Source organism: Dermacentor andersoni, chromosome 1, assembly GCF_023375885.2.
Source record: "Dermacentor andersoni chromosome 1, qqDerAnde1_hic_scaffold, whole genome shotgun sequence".
Classification (NCBI taxonomy): Eukaryota; Metazoa; Arthropoda; class Arachnida; order Ixodida; family Ixodidae; genus Dermacentor; species Dermacentor andersoni.
In genome coordinates this window covers 121,663,458-121,682,013 of record NC_092814.1, presented here as the reverse complement: position 1 = coordinate 121,682,013, position 18,556 = coordinate 121,663,458, and the positions used below count along the sequence as shown (strand labels likewise).

General features: G+C 44.2%; 1 protein-coding gene across 6 annotated transcripts in view; it reads right to left on the bottom strand.

Annotated features, from left to right (window-relative positions):
- Positions 1-535: 535 nt before the first annotated feature.
- The window catches only part of LOC126544023 (protein BANP-like), a 52,241-nt gene continuing 34,220 nt past the window's right edge, over positions 536-18,556 (bottom strand). For all 6 annotated transcript variants that reach the window (XM_072286933.1, XM_050191206.3, XM_050191207.3 and 3 more), the window contains exons 7-10: positions 8,821-8,984; positions 7,220-7,355; positions 2,524-2,638; positions 536-1,166 (exon numbers count right to left, since the gene is read on the bottom strand). In XM_072286933.1, coding sequence (XP_072143034.1) covers positions 1,005-1,166; positions 2,524-2,638; positions 7,220-7,355; positions 8,821-8,984 — 577 coding nt within the window. In that variant the 3' untranslated portion in view covers positions 536-1,004. The remainder of the gene's footprint in view (positions 1,167-2,523; positions 2,639-7,219; positions 7,356-8,820; positions 8,985-18,556) is intronic.

Here is an 18,556-nt window from a genome sequence, read left to right as displayed (position 1 = left end):
GTAGAATGACTTCAAAGGGTAATTTATGCGCATGTCACTAGTTATCAAAAATGATCAAATAAGAGAATGTTAAAAAATAAAAGCTTTTTTGTCTATATATTAAGACAAGGATTTGTCAGTTACATGTTAAAGTTGTCGGGGAAAAAATGCTCATAATGTAGAAACTTCCACTTGGGCCCATGTTCAGTTGATTAAATGTGACCTGGTTCGAACAAAATATAGGAAATGGGTGCATTGTCATTAATTTAACACCAACTGTTTCACATGATTTCTGTGCTAACCCAGTGTACGTAATACACTTGTGGTTCTTGTAATGGGTGATGAAATTTGATTGATGAATTGTTAATTTTACACTGCTGTACACTAAGGAACATAGAGACACTGACTTTTCGTATGCACCTAAATGGTGACATAGTGAAAACAAAATTTTTAATTACATCTGAATTTAAGCTACCATGCAAACTGTATAATACTTGTACTTTATCCATTTCAATTTGTTAGCTTGAATACTTCAAAGAACAAAACAAAGATAACATATGGGTGCTTTCATTGTTTATGTACACATATTTACAACAGGCATAACAAGGAGAACCACACAAATGCTTGGCTGTTCATGAAATGGGGCACTGATAAATTACACTGTGCTAGCTATGAGCACAATTAACAATAAAATTAAGGCCAACAACGCTGAGCAGAAAGGGCATGCTGAATAAACATCACATGACTGGCCACTTATCCTTAGGAACACCAAATGAATGCCAAACTATTCAAGTGCTATTTAAACAGCTAATGTCATTTGGTGTTCCTGAGGATACATGCTATTTGGTTTGAATATTCCAACACCCAAGTCTGCTCAAGCAGGACGAGTGGAGCCATGAGGTGGACTGCCAGACTCCTGGAACTTGCAGCTTAGCAGTTGCAAGCAACCTTCCGTGGCCCACCTCATTCCTCCCTGGGACCAAGGTTGATGAAGCAGTTGTCGAATCTCAGTTCATTCAACACTGTCAGGGCTCCAAATCCTCTTCAGTTTCATTTTGTTCAATATCTGCAGCACTAAGTACTTCTGTACTGGCAAGAATGTGGATCTGTGGGTCTCGTTCCATTTGTGCAAGCTGTTCAGCAGTAGCCTGCACAACCTGGATGTCCCCATGCTCGGTGCGGATGATCTGTGTGGGAGATTAGTAGCAAGCAATGCTGTTTGCAATGCAGGTACAGCTGAAATGTTCCCACGCTAACATGTAATATTTCACTGGTTTTGGCATTTCTGCCATAATTCATCAATTATGTCCCATTGAGATTAAAGAAAGGAAACCTACTAAACACATAAGAACAAATTAATGAGTGCTCCCATTTGTAAAACAACTTATGGGCAACAAATCATTAACTGAACAGACCCAAAATTATTTACACGGAGTTCATTGCTGTTGGTTTTCTTATTTTCCTGAAATTTGGCCTACCTTTCCAGATTTTTATTTCTACTTGAAAAAGACTTTATTTTGTGAATATATTTTTCTAGATGACCTTTCACTGTCTTTTTTCAGTTGGTAATATTTTACATTGAGCTTAGTCTTTATTTTTATCTTGCTCACTAATTTTGTTGACATTGAAACACACTGCATGACTGCACACCATGCTCCTCAACGCTGTAGTTGAATCCGACACACAGAATAACAAAGCTTTAGAGAAACAGTCTATATAGCAAGGACACAGTGCCATATAGCAATGTGCCCTTGCTAGAGTGCTGTACAGTGCAGGAATTAAGTCAATGAATGCATTTTATTGTCAAAAACAAATAGAATTACACTTTATTAATAACATTATGAAGGTAAAAAGAACCTACAAATAATACAAAAGAAAAAGAAATGGTAGGTATGACCCCATGTTACCACCACTAAACTTGCCAAGTTCACCTGCTGCAGCGACTGCAGTGCAAAGACTGCCAGAACCTGGGCCAAGGCTCCCCTGAACCTCTATTCAGCCCCTCTCCACTCTCCGTTTTCGGTGTCGCAGCAGCAGGCAAAATGGGGGCAAATAAGAAAAAAAAAGTGAGGACTGGTTGGGTGGCAGGCTGAAGTGTGACCTTGACCTTGTAGCTGTGTGGCAATCCGTGTTTTAGCTGCTTGGTAAATTGGCTTTCACTAGCTTTTTTCTATTAAAACCGAATTCCTGGAAAATAACATACCCTTTTTTTGTTTGCCGGCTTAAACAAATAAACAAAGAATACTAAACCGTATTTACACAAAGTGTAATGAGCTTTTGTGGAGTCTGTAAGTTATGCTTAAAAGCAACAGCTCTTGGCGAGTGTAGCTACAGGCGTGCTTTGGAATTTCGGCTTCACCGTGCAGTTCTCAAGAGACAACATTCTACTGCGTACACTGGGGAAGCGGGAGCAAGTTGGCATGGTCCTTCAGCCCTTTCTCCCTGTCTTCATCATGCAAATTCGAAATGAAGGTGTTAAATTCATGATGTCTATGCTGCGCAGCCCTGCGAATACAAGTGGCACAAAATGCTAACGATCCTCACCTGTGGCTGTAAGCTGGCGATATCACGCAGAGCATCTTCAGAGAGAAGTGCTAGCTGCTCAGCAGGGTCCTCCGCTGACTGTGAAGAATTTGAACCTGTGGTGGGGTATACTCCCCTGTAATACAAAACGAAAGTGCAATTTGACAGTGAAACACAACATTCTGGTTCAGCTCTTGTATTATGCTCAACAACAATGAGCCAGAGGCCACACACAAAAATGAGAACAATGGAAACACATACTTGCAAAGCAAATGAAGGAAAGTAGTTTTGGCTTTCCACTTATACCAAGAATTAACTTATACTGACAACAATAGTTAAAAAGGGCTGCATAGTATAATGAACATTTCTGCTCCAAACAAACCTCATTAAAAATAGGTCAGAATGTACCAAATGTTGCATAAATAAGGGAGCCCAAGCATTTGATGGCTCTTTCAGCTAAACTGCTCATTTATTCACACTCCAATTTCACACAAAGGAGGAAAGGGTCGTATTTTGTGCTCTATTATTTTGCTTACAACCATGCATGGTCACAGTATTTGTCTGCTTCAATCAACGTAGATCAGAAATGCCGGTTATCTGCAGCCTTACCAGATGGAAAATGCAGACTTTCACAACAGAAGGAATGATGACATCATCTCTCACCAGCAGGGCGAATCTGCTATTCGCATTGTTTCATCTCTGCAGCAGGCACTTTGTACTCCTACACAGATGTTGCTACCATTCCTCTCAGTGAAGAAATTACTTTTTTGGTCCAGCACAGCAATAGACAGCTTGCACAAGTGATTTGTACCAAACATGAGACAAGTACTGCAGCTAAGCAAGGTATTAGTAAACAAAATGCACTGTGAAATGCCACTTCAGTTAGAAATTTTATCAGGAACAAGCAAGCAGTACAGTCAAAATATCCATTTTAATTGGGCTCTCTCACCGACACAGCATTTGGTATTAGCAGCAGTGGCATCACGAGTAGACGTTCCATTAGGAACCTGCCACAGTATGCCAGTGGCTATTGAGTTATGCTGCTGAGCTCGAGGTTGTGGGTTTGATCTCGTCTGCAGCAGCCACATTTCGATAGGGGTGAAATGCAAAAATGCTTGTGGCACTTAGATTTAGGTGCATTTTAAAGAAACCCAGGTGGTCAAAATTAATGTGGAATCCACAAATACAGCATGCTTCACATTCAGATAAGTGGTTTTGGCGCATAAAACTCCAGAATTTAATTATTTTTTCCTTCTTTTTTACTCTGTTAGGATTGGAGGGCTGGTAACTGTAGTTCCCTTGTCCAATTACCCACTAAGCTCTTCTCACATCCTTGACAAACAATTTTATGCCACCCTTATACCAGAAAGGAACCAGTAAATCAACAGCATTGAAATGGAAAACATGTGCATAACGTGATCTTTAAATGAGTTTCATGCAAATACGGAAACTCTTAAGCTCCACGTAAATCTATCAGACTACAGTGGTTCATAAGATCAAAAGACAGGGCTGAATTTCACTGAAACTTTCTTCCCCAGATGTGCAGCACTCACAGAATGAAAGGCGACAGGGAGCGTTTAGTAGAACCCTGCATATGTGTAAAGTACTCGGGATGACCATGTCATGTTGCTAGGAATCTGGTTACCAAAGGTTACACAGACTCCGATCTAAGTGTACGCACCAAAATTACGTTGATGTGACACGAACTGCAGCCAGTGGAAACGAAAGCATGCACATAACTTACCCCTAAATTTTCGCATTTAATTCTGTCAGCACTGTACAACTTGCACGAGATGTGCAGCACCCTTTAAAAAACAGTGTATAGAGCCAAAGTTCTCAAATGCAGAAGTTAGTAGAGCCTCACTGCCAGTCTTCAAACTGTCTTTAAAAAATTATAACTACTCCATACTCTAATGTGGGTCTCCTCCAGCAGAACAATGCTACTGGTGAGACTCTTTATAAAGATTGTGTAGGCTATACGCTACACAATTTTTACATCCCTTGTTTTCAGACAAGTAGGCTTGTGAATGCAAGTGATGCAGTGCTGTAAGGAAAACCAGGTATACCATATTTACTGCAACGAGTCATAAGTTTTCCTGCTATGAAGAAGTTCATCACAGAAGCACTAGCATGCATTCTTCTCATTTATTCAAGGTTGAAGGCTTCATATCCAATACAATGACAATACCACTACATAAAGTGGCTTTAATAGAATGAAATGTCAATGTTAATTTAACCACCACCTTTTTCTTCCTTATCCCAGACCCTGAGCATTGAAGACAATGCCCAGAATTAATGCATGTTTAGAAATTTCTTCATGGGGAATCATCAGAAGACCAGCGGGTGCCTATAATTGGTTATAATGATCTCCATTAATTCATAAATGCAAAATTTTTACATACAATCTGTTTGTACTCATATTGCTAGGTTGATAATTTGCTATGGAAAAGGATTTAAAGGAATGCAAGAGACGACATCACACTTTGATTATTAGTGTTTAAAAATTTGGAACTAGACTACCTATGCATTATTTAGCAGGTTTTGCACTCAATAGACGATATGCAAAAGCCCGTAAGCAGGCTTTTGTGTTCCTGCTAGTAGTGCGTTTCAAGCTGAGACGCATGTTTTGAAACCTTGAATGGATGGGGCCAGGAATAATGTCACTGACCTGCATGTTGATACTTCAATTAGGATTCTAGCCCAAGGTCTGCCAAATTGGTTGCATCACAGAAGGTGCGTGAAGAAGCGCACTTGCAGGCTATTATCTATAAGTGCATGTTTCTTAAAAAATGCAGCTTGGAAAGAAAAAATCCTGTTTGTACCTCCCCATATTTTGGATAATGTAACAATACAAGGCAATTGTGAATGAAGTGCAGATGTCATTTATTATGATATGTGCCACTACAGTCTACTTGATGCCATCAGCTTGGCTCGGCACCATAACATTGGCTTAGCTACATAAGGTAACCCAGGACGAAGGTAGACGAGAAAACACCTGCAAGCAAAGCACTTCGACTCATGGCTCTTTCTTTGAGAAAAGCCTCTCCAGAGCAAACAGGAGGCCACTGTTGATGATGAAGTGTTTCTGCATGTCCAGGAAGACAGCAGGTCAAAAACTAGTTTGGTTTAATGCGTACGAATGCAATTTCCATGTGCATCTCTCCACAGTAGGGCTCATTACACAGTTTCAAATTTACTTGCGGGCTTGGGATTGATGCGTCATTCAGTGTATGGATCATGCACCATGGGAGACTGTACTGAGAGGAGCCCAGGCAGAGCTTTGCATGAAGGCTTTGTTCAGCTTGCTATTTGACAGGACTGGTGTCGCAATCTACTTATTCCTTCTTCCTTATACAAAGACTCACAGATACAAATATGACATATTTGTACCACAAACATCGAATGGTGTCTGATTGTGGTGAATTTCAGCACAATCAACATAAGTATGAGGGTATTAACAAACCACACACATGTTAACACTGTCTTATGGCTCACAGCAGTTCATGCCGGTGCCGGTGAAGTTGCTAGCTACCTCATCTCTTTCTGTATTTTAACACAAACAACAACTCTGGACCCCAGCAGAATTGTGCATTAGTGACCTATATAGCATGGTCCAAGATATACATTTAAAATTAATATTCGCTTCAGTGTCCCTTTAAGCATTTCAAGATAATGTTTTATGGCACTGAATTATGTGAAAAAATAAAAATCGCAGTTTCGCCCGAAAGGCAAAGCATCGATTGTGATAGCAAATTAGTAGACAGCTATAGGAAGCAAGGAGCTTTATCGGTCATATAAACTTGGAAACATGCGCTTACTAACTAAATTAAGAAGCGTAGTGTCAGCGCAGAAGCAAACATGAGCCCACCACACTCGATGGGCACGGACACGCACTGTCAGAATGCTGGTGTGAGCAAGTGCGGCTGCAGCAGCGAAAGAAGTGGCCTTCGTGCTGTCTACTGCTTCAACGCAAGAGCAGCGAGAATACACGCGCACAAAGATACAAGCTGCCTTCAGATCCCTCTCAAGATACGGCATGCGCGACCGTGTAAAGTATGCACTTGTTGGTAGAGTTGAAGCCAACAACCATTCCCCTCACTCTCGGCTGCCTCCCTGCTTTCCTCCCTATCGTGCACGAGATTGTCAGTTCCCTTTGCGCCTGGTCGTAAAATAAGCAGTTGCTGCCGGAGCACGTGCCAAAACTACAATATGATTACGAAGCATGCTGTAGTGGGGGACTCCAGATTAATTTTGACTACCTGGAGTTCTTTAGCGTGCACCCAATGCATGGTACAAGGGTGTTCTTGCATTTCACCCTCATCAAAATGCGGGGATTGTGGCAAGATTTGATCCAATAACCTCGGGCTTAGCAGCACCACACCAAAGCCACTACACCACCGTGGCAGGTACGGGTAGATAATTGTATTTAGCAGTGCATGCAGTCACCAAACTATGCTATTCGCGAAAGGCAAAAGTGATCTCCACACAGGTTTGTCAAGTGAATGAAGCATGCATAGTTTAGGGTAAAGTAGACAAACCATCTTACTCAGTCATTAATGTGAATGTATTGAACCATAAAGGCTTAGGAGTTCATGGCATTTGTATACAGTGGCAGCAAAATATACATAAATGACCATGCTCTGAGCCATGTCAACAAAGTAAACTTGTGATAAGCAAGATTTCCATCAGGACATTTCCATAAATGAAGAGGTACTACCTGTCACGAAATGCCTTGACTGAAAGCGACATTCCTCTATTTTTGCGCCTGAAAGCTGTGCGGCATTTGGAGTCCATATTTTGTTTGATACGATGCCAGTCATGGTCACTGATGGAGAAGTGGTGTACTAGATGACCTGCAAGAGCCATTAGGCAATTCTTTCACTATAACGGCATTTAAATCAAGAAAAAGAAGGTCTTCACCCAGAAGTAAAGACAGGGCTGGTATAATGTAGCGGTTCTATTCACTTAATTCTTTGCCACTCTTATCATCCACCGTTCAGGGCAGTCTGATCCTTGTTATAATGCAGATTGAGCACCGCTCTGACCACAGACGAAGTGCAACAAAGAATGGCATTGGAATATCATAGTTACAATATTCCAGCCCAGAGTATCTCTTCACAATGCCATAAGACAAACTGCAACAGTTGAAAGTTCAACGACAACATATTGCCCTTTAACCGACCTACAGATACTGGCAAGCTAGGACTGTATTAGCAAATGCATCTAGAAGAGAAAATGTATAAGAAAGGCGTGCAAAGTACTTCATTTTATTAGCCCCTTCCTTCCTTTTCCTTGCAGTAAATCAGACCACTTATGAGTCATGTCAGTATTCTACAGCTTTGCACCAATAAAAGAAAGCTTCACCACAAAGCCAATTCCGATTTCCCTATTCAAATACATGCGCAATGCAGAAATGCTCCCAGTAAACAACTGCTGAACTTATTTGAATAAAACTTGTTGCATTTAAGAGAGAAAGCTGAATTTAGAACTTCAATTTTTAAAAACAAAAATTGCTGAACATCGGTCAAGTTAAAAAAAATTGAAGCACGAAGTTTACAAATCTGCAACTCTGCATTAAAGACAGATATCGGAAGTTTTGCAAACTGCATCTGTTGGAGCATCTGAAGCAGACAAATGTGATATGTAAACGAATTCACAGCTAATGTGTAATTGTTTCTATATTTACGAGTTTTGTAAAAGTCCTATTCACAAATTAGTGGTACATTTCAGAGCAACGTATAACACATCACTTTTGTCCACTTTAGAAGTCCCTCTCTCTCTCAAGAGAGAGAGAGAGATATGCAGTGTACAGAATTGTGATATCGTGTTATATTGCCGGGTTAGAGTTGTAGACTTCATACTTCAGCTTTGTTAAATATTGCTGTATAACTTTTTTTTTATTTTTTTAATTTGGTGGCCTAAATAAAATGTTTACTCTCCAAGTAAGCAGACTAACTTTTTGTTTAAGAGCAACAAACCTCTTCAAATATGGTGCACTCGGAGCTAAGGAAAACAATTTCTCTGTTTCCATGTATTTAGATGCATTCAGAAGCTCCTGAGGTAAAGCTTCCTCTTCATGTTTAGATTTTGACAAACCTGACATGAACAAACTAACAAGGTCACTGTATGTAAACATCAACACACAAACTAAGCACTTATGTCTACAAAATCGACTTTCACTTCAGTACATCATTTTAATATATAATTCTGAGCTCATCCACTCTTAAGATTGCTTGAAAGTAGCTGCCACTAGTCATAGGTGGGCACAGAATGCACATAAAGCTCTATCAAGGAAGAATCCAGACAGCAAACACCTACATTTTATTGCGAAGATGCGAAGTGGGTCCAGTTGTCGTTTTCCATGACGCCCAGTGCCAGAAATGTTTGAGCTAGCCTGCACCTCCCGGTCAAAAAGAAAGTCAAGTAGTGTTAAGGCCATCTTTTCTGGGGTGGTGCAGGTGCGGTTGAGCATCTCCAAATCCCTGCACACAAAAAAATTTGCACTGGAAATGCTGCAATGTGAGTATGGTTAGGTGAGACCACAATGCACAAACACACTCACTGAAAAAAGAGGCGCACACAATGTGTGCTGAAAAGAATGCAAGCAACATAATTTTTAATGTTACTGACATTAATACCAGAATGTGCCTTGCCTACACCAAAATATCAGGCACACTCTGTCTAGTTTTATGACTAACCAACCTAGTTAGAGGAAACCAAACACTGAAACTTCAGCACAAGTGCCTCTTTTTCAGAGCAATGTTATTACCACCGAATTATCTCATGCATTGGAAATTATGGAGAACAAAAATGGATTTTGAGTTCACTGCACAAATATATACTATAGTGTTTTAACAATGCAAGGTGATCAGTAACAGTGATAGTTAACTATATGTAACTACTTGAATCAGAGGATAGCTACCAAATGAGCAAGTGAATATGAGCAGAAACTTATTCTGTGGTCCTCAGGAAACAAGGTACATGCTACTATTACATTTTGCCTTGTTGACCACCCACCAAATGATACAAGCCAGGTTTTCTGAAGCACAAAGACAAACTAGAAGGGGAAGTGGCACAAAGCATGCAGGCACTGTAAGCACGCTAATAAGAACGAGCATATACTGATATATATCACCTGTTACTCTGATAATGTTCGTAACGTAGATTAGAAATAGCATAAGTGCAACAGTTTTGACAGAAGCACTTCCCCAAGAAAAAAACAGATAATTGCAAGGCCTTTGATACTGCTAAGCACTTTTATGTTGAGAAACATGCCACACACTATAACAAACAGGGTGAACATGTACATCTGAGGGCAAAAGTAAGCAGACCAAAAGAGCAGTGGGAGAGGGAAATATTCCAGCTGAATCTGTCTCACAATGACTGTCGACATTGATGTGATTTGCATTCAAGCGATGTAGCAACACACTATATTGCTGAAGACACCTTTACTTAGAATCTGTAGTGGCCATTTTGAGATTCCCATTGGTTCAGCTACATGCAACATACACTGTGTCTGAGATTGGCCCACTTTGCTATGGCACTCATTTGTCAAGGTCGGCCATGACCATGGCCGACCTTGACATCATACGACAACTGTATGATGACGATGAAATGGCGAAAAAGTAATAACGTCAATAGAAGGACGAAGGTGGTGTGACGATAATGGCATGACAACAACGAAATGACGATTCTGAAATGACAATGGTATAACAATGACAGCGTGACGATGACAGCATGAGGACAATGGGATGACGACAGGGTGATTTCACGAGAGATCAACACAGGTCCGAAAATTCACATATTATATTCCCCTGAATATTGTATATTTTAAGCGCATATCACTCGGTAGCACGAAAGTGAACTTGGCTTCTTTGCCAAACGGATACTTGAGGAGGAAAAAAATAACGGGATTCTTCACCAAACGGATACATTAGGAAGAAAAAAATACCGGGATTCTTCAGTGTGGAGGCACATGCAACAATGTGCAACAATGTTTGCAAATTTGCAACAATGTGAAATAGAAAATATTATGGCTACAAAGAAGACATTTTTTGTGCAAAATGTATATGTAAAGAAAAGCCATCCAGCATTGTTTGATGTTCCTGTGCAAAACAGAAGCATTATAGAAAAATTCCTTAATTTGATACACTTTTCAAAAGTTGCGATCTTTACAAATGTTTATCTACTAAACCAATGCATGTGGACTTTTGAAATTTGGTGGGCTGTGAGACCTTAACCTGTTCAATAATTTTCTTAAATATCGTTGCTGCATCACAAATTATCATTTCTACAATTCACCTCAAATGTGAAGCTTTCACGAAAATGAACACTATTTGAAAATGAAAATAAAAAACATCCATTGCTAATTTTTCTCAAAATCTCGTAAACAGCTGTTCAGACTCTGGAAAAAGAACATTAAAAAACATGTTGCATTATTTTGTTTGTAACGATAATATAGGTGGTAGGGAACCAAGCCAGCCCTTTTCCATTACGTCAAAGAAATAGTATTCATCATCATCAATTAACCCTTAGAAGGCCTCTTTCAGGGTATTACATAATCGCAAATTAGCACTCTTTTCTTTAAATTTAATCTCGCCATCTTTCATACAAATCCGTCACTAATATTCTAACTACTTATGTCCCATATTTAACATGACTATAATGCCTGTAACATTTATGCCAAGAACGAAGAATGTCGTTCTTGGCACAGTGCTAAGCACGCTATTCACTTTGTGAAAACGCTGCCGCCAGTCGACGCTTCCGGTGCTAGTCGCGCGATATCGCGAAAATAAATACGGCCCAAGTTTGTCAACGCGTGTTGCTGCGCACACATACACTGCCCTTGGCCTAGACATTCCATGGCCATTAAAATTAAATTAAATTATGGACTTTTACATGCCAAAACCACAATATGATTATGAGGCACGCTGTAGTGGGGTGCTCCGGAAATTTCGACCACTTTAACGTGCACCTAAATCTAAGTACGCGAATGCTTTTGCATTTCACCCCCATCGAAATGCGGCCGCTGTGGCCAGGTTTCGATCCCACGACCTAGTGCTTAGCAGCCCAACACCATAGCCACTAAGCAACCATGCCGGGTATTCGATGGCCATGATTTTCTAGCGTGCCTTTTCACACATTTTGCGTTTTGTCAGTGGTCAGAGCAATGCTCCGTACGCGTTATTAATGGGATCCACCGGCCATGGACAGTGGATATTAAAGGGACACTAAAGGTTAATATTAAGTCAACGTGGACTGTTGAAATACCATCTCAGAAACCTCGAAACGCTTGATTCATGCGAAGAAAATACTTATTTTAAGAGAAAATGCGTTCTGAAGCGTCCGCGTACTTTTAGCACAGTTCAAATCGCCCGCCCTCCGATCGAGGAGTGGTGACATCATGGTCTCATAGTGACGTTGCGCCGTCAGTGAGTAAAACGGCGCCCGCAGACGGCGCTACGGCTTTTCTGCGCAAAACGCAAACGCGCGGCCAGAAACAGCCAAGACGGAGCCGACAGCAGCTCGAAAGTGGAAGGGAAAACGCGCGACGATAAGCTGGTTCTTTATTTTATGACGCCAACTTTGAAGCTCGTTGCAATGGACGACCCTGACAACACATTGGCTCGTGATGCTGGGCTCGACTTCAGCGATTTAAGCACTGATGAACGTGACCTGCTGCTGAGGGCTCGCGGTGCCGGCGTCGTTGCGTACAACTACGACGGCAACTGTATGTCATGGCCGTACATATTCGCACATTTGTAGCTTTTCCTTCGTGACAACGAAATGCTGCACTCACCGCCCTGTCTTTGACCTGCAGTTGTTCTTGCGCTTCGGAGAATGCAGGCAAGACCGACGGAACAGCGCTACGGGAAAGCATTGCTTTGAAAGGCACTCCACACGACTTCAGTAAGTCAGCATTGAACTCGTAATCATCTGGACGAAAGTGCAACGAGCACACTATGCGATTTTTCGGCTCTTTGCCAACGCGCTGTGGCAGAGGTACAGCACTTAACCACTTCGAACGGAGAGGTTCACTCGTTGGCACACAGTGATAAGTAACGTTGGATTCGCCGCTGCAACTGCCCTTGGCCAAGTTCCGCGGACCGTTCCCGCATCCCACGACATCACATGGACGTGGCATTCTCGCTGCTTGTTCGAAATGCAAGTTTCTCGAGCCAGCAGAACCAGTGCAGCATGACGCGATAACAAAACAACTGAAACTCCAAAGCGCGCGTGGTGCAGAGTCGAGCGAAAATGAAACCTTTCGACTACCCATACTACTGAAGGGTAACATCAAAATGTTATTTTTTTTCTTAGAATCGAACAGAAGTAGACAAATAGCATTTTCTTCCATCTTATAACTTAATGAAATGATCTTTTTAATACGACGAGTAGTTGAGTACTAGTGACATAAATTATGATGAGGAGTGCCTTCGTTATCGGGCTAGTACCGGAATGTCGCTGGGGGGTCTCAAATCGTGTCATGCATTTACCTCAATTTTTCGGTTACTAAAGCTCTGTTTGCGATTACAGTAGAACCTCGTTAATTCGAAGTCTGTCGGACCGCAAAAAATCATCGAATTAACCGGGTTTTCGAATTATCAAAAATGGACAAAAAACGACAAATAAATGTACGAAATGTGGCTGTATCAACACTGCTCCTCTATTTCGCCTGAAAAACGGTCACTTGAAGTACCGTATTTACATTATTGTAAGGTGACTCTAATGTAAGTCGACCCCCCGATATCGCGTGACAGAAAAAAAAAAAAAAAAAAGACCATACTTGAGGGCCCATTCGATAACGAAAATTTATTAGTAGCTGACATGGTCACTGGACTACTCATCTTCACTAGTGCTGCCATCGTCATCGTTGCTACAGTCCCACAGCGCGTCGTCGTCCCACGAAATTCCACATTTGGCAAACGACCGCACCACGACATCTTGTGGAACAGCAGCCCACGCCGAATGTACCCAACGACACGCAGTCATCAGGGAGGCTCTTTTGACAGGTCCGGTTGGCGTAATTTCGCGGTCTTCTGCTGCCAGCCACTCGTACTCACAGTGGAGCAGCTCCTTAAAAGGCGAAGATCCCCCCCCCCTCCCCACTTCAGATTTTCAAATTAAAAAAAAGTGGTCAACTTACAATCGCGTAAATATGGTACTCATCGATGCGTGACTGCTTGGCACTGTAGTTAGCCGCACCATAGGCTGCATCCTCCAGTCTGCTTACAGTGAGCAGCAATTCACTGTTACCACCGCTACACTCCACAAAACTGCGCACGTTAACCGGAAACAGAAAGTTGATTTAAAGTGCCGCCTGGCTGCCACTCTGGCAACTATACTGGCCTCAGAGATTGGCACATTTTTTTTTTGCGGATTACAGAGGCCATGGTCTAAACTGCCGTATTATCTGGGTATGGGCACGCTGGCTGTTCAAATTATCCAGCAAAATTTGCATGCAAACTGTTGGGACCACCGAAAACCTTCGAATTACGCGGGATTTCGAATAAACCGAGTTCGAATTAACGAGGTTTTACTGAGTATTGACGCCTTAGACGTTCTAGAGCATTGCTTTATCACTTTAACTTGACTTCTTAGTAACCTTTAGTGTCCCTTTAAGAGTGGCATAGAATCGAGCAGAAGGCATCACTGCAAAGTAGCGGCCTATATCTCGACCATCGTCAGGCTGTTGCTACAGATAGACAAAAGCAGAGTCAATGTGTGCACATGATTCTTGTTGGTGACTACAAGATTGACTAGGCTTTGATAGTTGCAGTTTCACGGAGCGCCGGCAACATGACCGACAACCATGGCGGCGACGTCTGAAAACGAAAATATTGCTACTTCTGTTTGACTCATGGCCATATTATATATGCGCACGGTCATGCAGTTGGAGACTGAATTATCGCACGACACACTGTAAGGTGTCCAAAATTTCCATTTCGTTAAGTCTATGGGGCTAGTGGTAGTTCCATGGAGCTGTCCGAATAAACAAGCATGTCCGAATTACCGGTGTCCTAATAATCAGTCGTTGATTGTGTTTGGTTCTTAAAATATTTTTGTGTAAGTGTCCTCATTTCTAGTTTATAACAGGTAGAAAATGATCACTTATGCCCATGTCTTTTTAAAATTTTCTCTTTCAATTCCCATTTTCTACACTTGAACGCCTCTGTTCTTGTTTGCGTTTACAATGTTGTGTTTGCTGTTGTATTTTTTAATTTATCAAACGCGTTTATGTATTCCTCCTTTTGTATTCTCTTTATATGTAACATCAATGCGAAACAGAGAGAGAAGGAGAGTAAAACCTCACTATATGCACCTATTTAAAACATACTAACGGTTAAAATGCAGTCATGGCGAAACCCCGACCCTACGAGTAATGTACATTGGTCGAACACTTCAGCCATAGTGGGTTGTAATATGTCTGCCGTTTAGTACATACACTGAACTCTCTGTAAACAGAACCTCAAGAGACCAGGGAAATTGGTTCCGTTTATCAGGAGTTCCATTTACTATGAGATATTGCAGAGAGCATTGCATGTGTGGAATCACCAAGCACAGTTAACAACAGCAAAGGGATTTTATTTGTACGACCCTTCCATTGATCCACTTCATCATTTCTAACTCCTGGGTATGGCTCTTAAGCCATACCCATCTATTCGCTCATGTCTAAAATCAGCAATGCGCCAGAAGAAGAAAAGTTTGCCACAGATGCCCCCCCCCCTTGAACAAGTGACCGTGGGTCATACGGAGGTGTTGAGAGTGGGAGCTGGTTTGATCCTTGCGACAGGATTCAAATAGGACTGTGTCTTCAAGCCCATTGCGCAGGATCGTGAAAGGGTGTTCAGAACCTTTGATGACGGGAAAAGGATCGTCATAGTGCAGCTGAAGAGAACGACGAGGCGTGTCGACACAAACAAAAACGTATGAGGATATTTGCAGGCTTGCGGGGAGAGAAATGTGCGTGTATTCATGTGAGCAGAGATTGGCGATGGATGCAAGATATGCATTAAAATGCGTAGACGCTGGACGAAAGAAGATGGATCCGAAATATTCAGCATAGATACGGGGTTGACGATGCCACCGGGCAAACGGAGGGTGCAACCATAAGCCATCTCAGCTACAGAGCAGGCGAGTTCTGGTCGGAGTGTTGACTGAAGGGCGAGCAGCACGATTGGAAAATACGATACCCAATCCTCCGCATGAGACTGAGAGACGAGTGCAGCTTTCAAGTGTCGATGTAGCCTCTCGACGATGCTGTTGGATTCAGGATGGTAAGCAATTGTGCGAATGCATGCACAACCCAGAAGGGATGCTACAGATGTGAAAAGTGCTGACTCAAACTGTCTGTCGTCAACGTTGATGGCACACCAAAACGGTTAATCGACATAGACAGAAATGTATGAGCAAATGTCTCCGCCGTTATGTCAGGCATTGGAGCTGCTTCAGGTTACCGTGTGTACTTATCAATACACGTAAGCAAATACGTATAACCATGGCATGGTGGCAAAGTTTGTGGGGATTGCGTAGCCCATTTCGTTGCAGCGCCATAGCGCAGCACGTTTTGGGCATAGGAGCCGCAGCGCGGCGAGGTCGCTTTCGAACTTCGCGCGCGCGGTCCATCGCTTTCCCTCTCTCTTGTTCCTCCGAGGGCACCGAACGGCAGCGGGACCGTAAAACACTTGCTGCTGTCCGCCCCCGAACGGTCCAGGGGTTCACCCGATTGGTCTGTTTGGGTGGGAACCCGCGTTCCCTCTCCCCTGGCGACTCAAGTCGACCGAGGAGCGGCAACGCGGGGAGAAGCTCTCGGACAGCGAAACGGTGCGTACTGACTTCCCATTCTCCCGGTCATCCCTTTGGTTGGCCGGTCTCGCCGAAGGTCCTCGACCCGAGGCGGTTGCGTACCTATTCGCTGCTCCTGTTCTGAAGGCTACGCCGAAGAGACGCGGCTCACTTGACGTGCGCGGTCGTACTGCGCCGAGTCGCCCTCGGAGGCTACCCCGAGCTGAAAGAACGTTGCCCTGGTAGCACGGTCGTTGGGAGCCATCCTCCCGTATAGCGGCGTGCTACCGCGTTTTGAGATAACTGAGTGTCACCCCTTGACTTGCGGGAGCTTCGGCTCGCGAGCCCCGCGCCGATACGGGTGTAGCAGATATCCCGAACGCCAAGGTGGTCGTATATTAAACGCCTTCCTTGTACTCTGGGCCTTCTCCTTGCGGCGCTCTGTTTCGCTCCCAGAGGAGACCGAACGAGCGCCCGCTTAGGGAAACGCTACACACGCGGCTGAGCTGATCGTCCCCCTCTGAGGGGCTCGGATCCTCGGACCCGCGCGGTGGTCTAGGTGACTCCCGGCGGAGCACCGCTATATATGCTGGAGACCACAAAGTGGCGCCCAACGTGGGGCCAAGGGCTCATTAAGCCTTTGGCCGCTTGATAGCCGAGCCAGAACGCTTTAACGATTAGGCTCGCCGCGTCAGGTCTGGTAGTAAGAGTGGCCCTTTTGCTGCTTTCCACTATCGGACGACCCTCTGCTAAGTACCGAACTAGCGTCCACTTCGGGCACACGAAACACACGCAGCTGAGCGTATCGTTCCTGCGGGATCAGATCCTCGGCGTGCGTGGTGGTCTATAGGTGGACCCTTAAGGAACACCACGTGAGAGAGACCACGAAGTGTCGCCTGCAACACACGCGGCTGAGCGTATCGGTCCCTTTGGGCTCGGATCCTCGGCATGCGTGGTGGTCTAGGTGGTTCCCATAGGAACACCACGTGAGAGAGATCACAAAGTGGCGCATAAGTTCGTTTGCTGGCAGAATCATTCTCGCGCACGCTCGCTGCAGCCCCCATTGGTGTGGAAAAGACAGCGTGGTGCTACGCTATCGCTTCCACTGGAGCGGACGTAGCACGTTTGTGAACGGAGCTTTGCTTCCCCCAAATTGTGCATGTTGGTACAACTGCCCTAACGGCACCCTGCGGAGCTAACAGCAGTTCGTCGCCACCTTGTAGCATTGGCTACAGCATATTGCTGAGTTAGTCGCCTTTGCGATTTGACTCGTAGTGTCAGTTCCGCTAGCCACTGCGGCCCCTTGCCGCCTTTTCGCTATCGGACGACTCTCTGCAAAGTACCGAATGGGCGTCCACTTCGGGCACACGAAACACACGCAGCTGAGCGTATCGTTCCTGCGGGATCGGATCCTCGGCGTGCATGGTGGTCTATAGGTGGACCCCTAAGGAACACCACGAGAGAGAGACCACGAAGTGTCGCCTGCAACACATGCGGCTGAGCGTATCGGTCCCTTTGGACTCGGATCCTCGGCATGCGTGGTGGTCTAGGTGGTTCCCATAGGAACACCACGTGAGAGAGATCACAAAGTGGCGCATAAGTTCGTTTGCTGGCAGAATAATTCTCGCGCACGCTCGCTGCAGCCCACATTTGGGTGGAAAAGACAGCGTGGTGCTACGCTATCGCTCCCATTGGAGCGGACGTAGCACGTTTGTGAACGGAGCCTTGCTCTTCACGAATTGTGCGTAGCTGCACATTTCTGGCAACTCATTCGGAAAGCCTTAACGCCTGAGCGATCTGGCTGACCGCACCATGTCTGCTAATCAGAGCGGCCGTTGTCCCCTCATTACGTTAGCAGACGTTGCTTTGCGCGAGACCGGGGCCTTGTCCCCCCTCGAGCCGAGCATACACTCACGCTCGCGTGGTGCCGCCCCCAGTGGGGTGAACACGACAGCGAGGCGCTATGATACCGCTCCCACTGGAGTGGACGTAGCTCAATACGGGAACGGAGCCTTGGCGCTCCCCGAACCGTGCGTGTCGGCACCGCTGCCTACAGCTGTTCCCAGTGGATCTAGCGGCAGTCTGTTGCCACTCCGCCCCTCATCGGCTCCCTGTGGAGCTTACGGTGGGCAGATCGGTACGGTGGCCTCAGCCATTTCCGAGTTCTGCCCGTTGGCTGCGAACACGTTGAGCAGTGAGAAGGCACCGTGGACAGCTGCGACCCCCTGTGGGGCACCCAGCCGTTCCACAGACAATTCTGCCTCTCGGG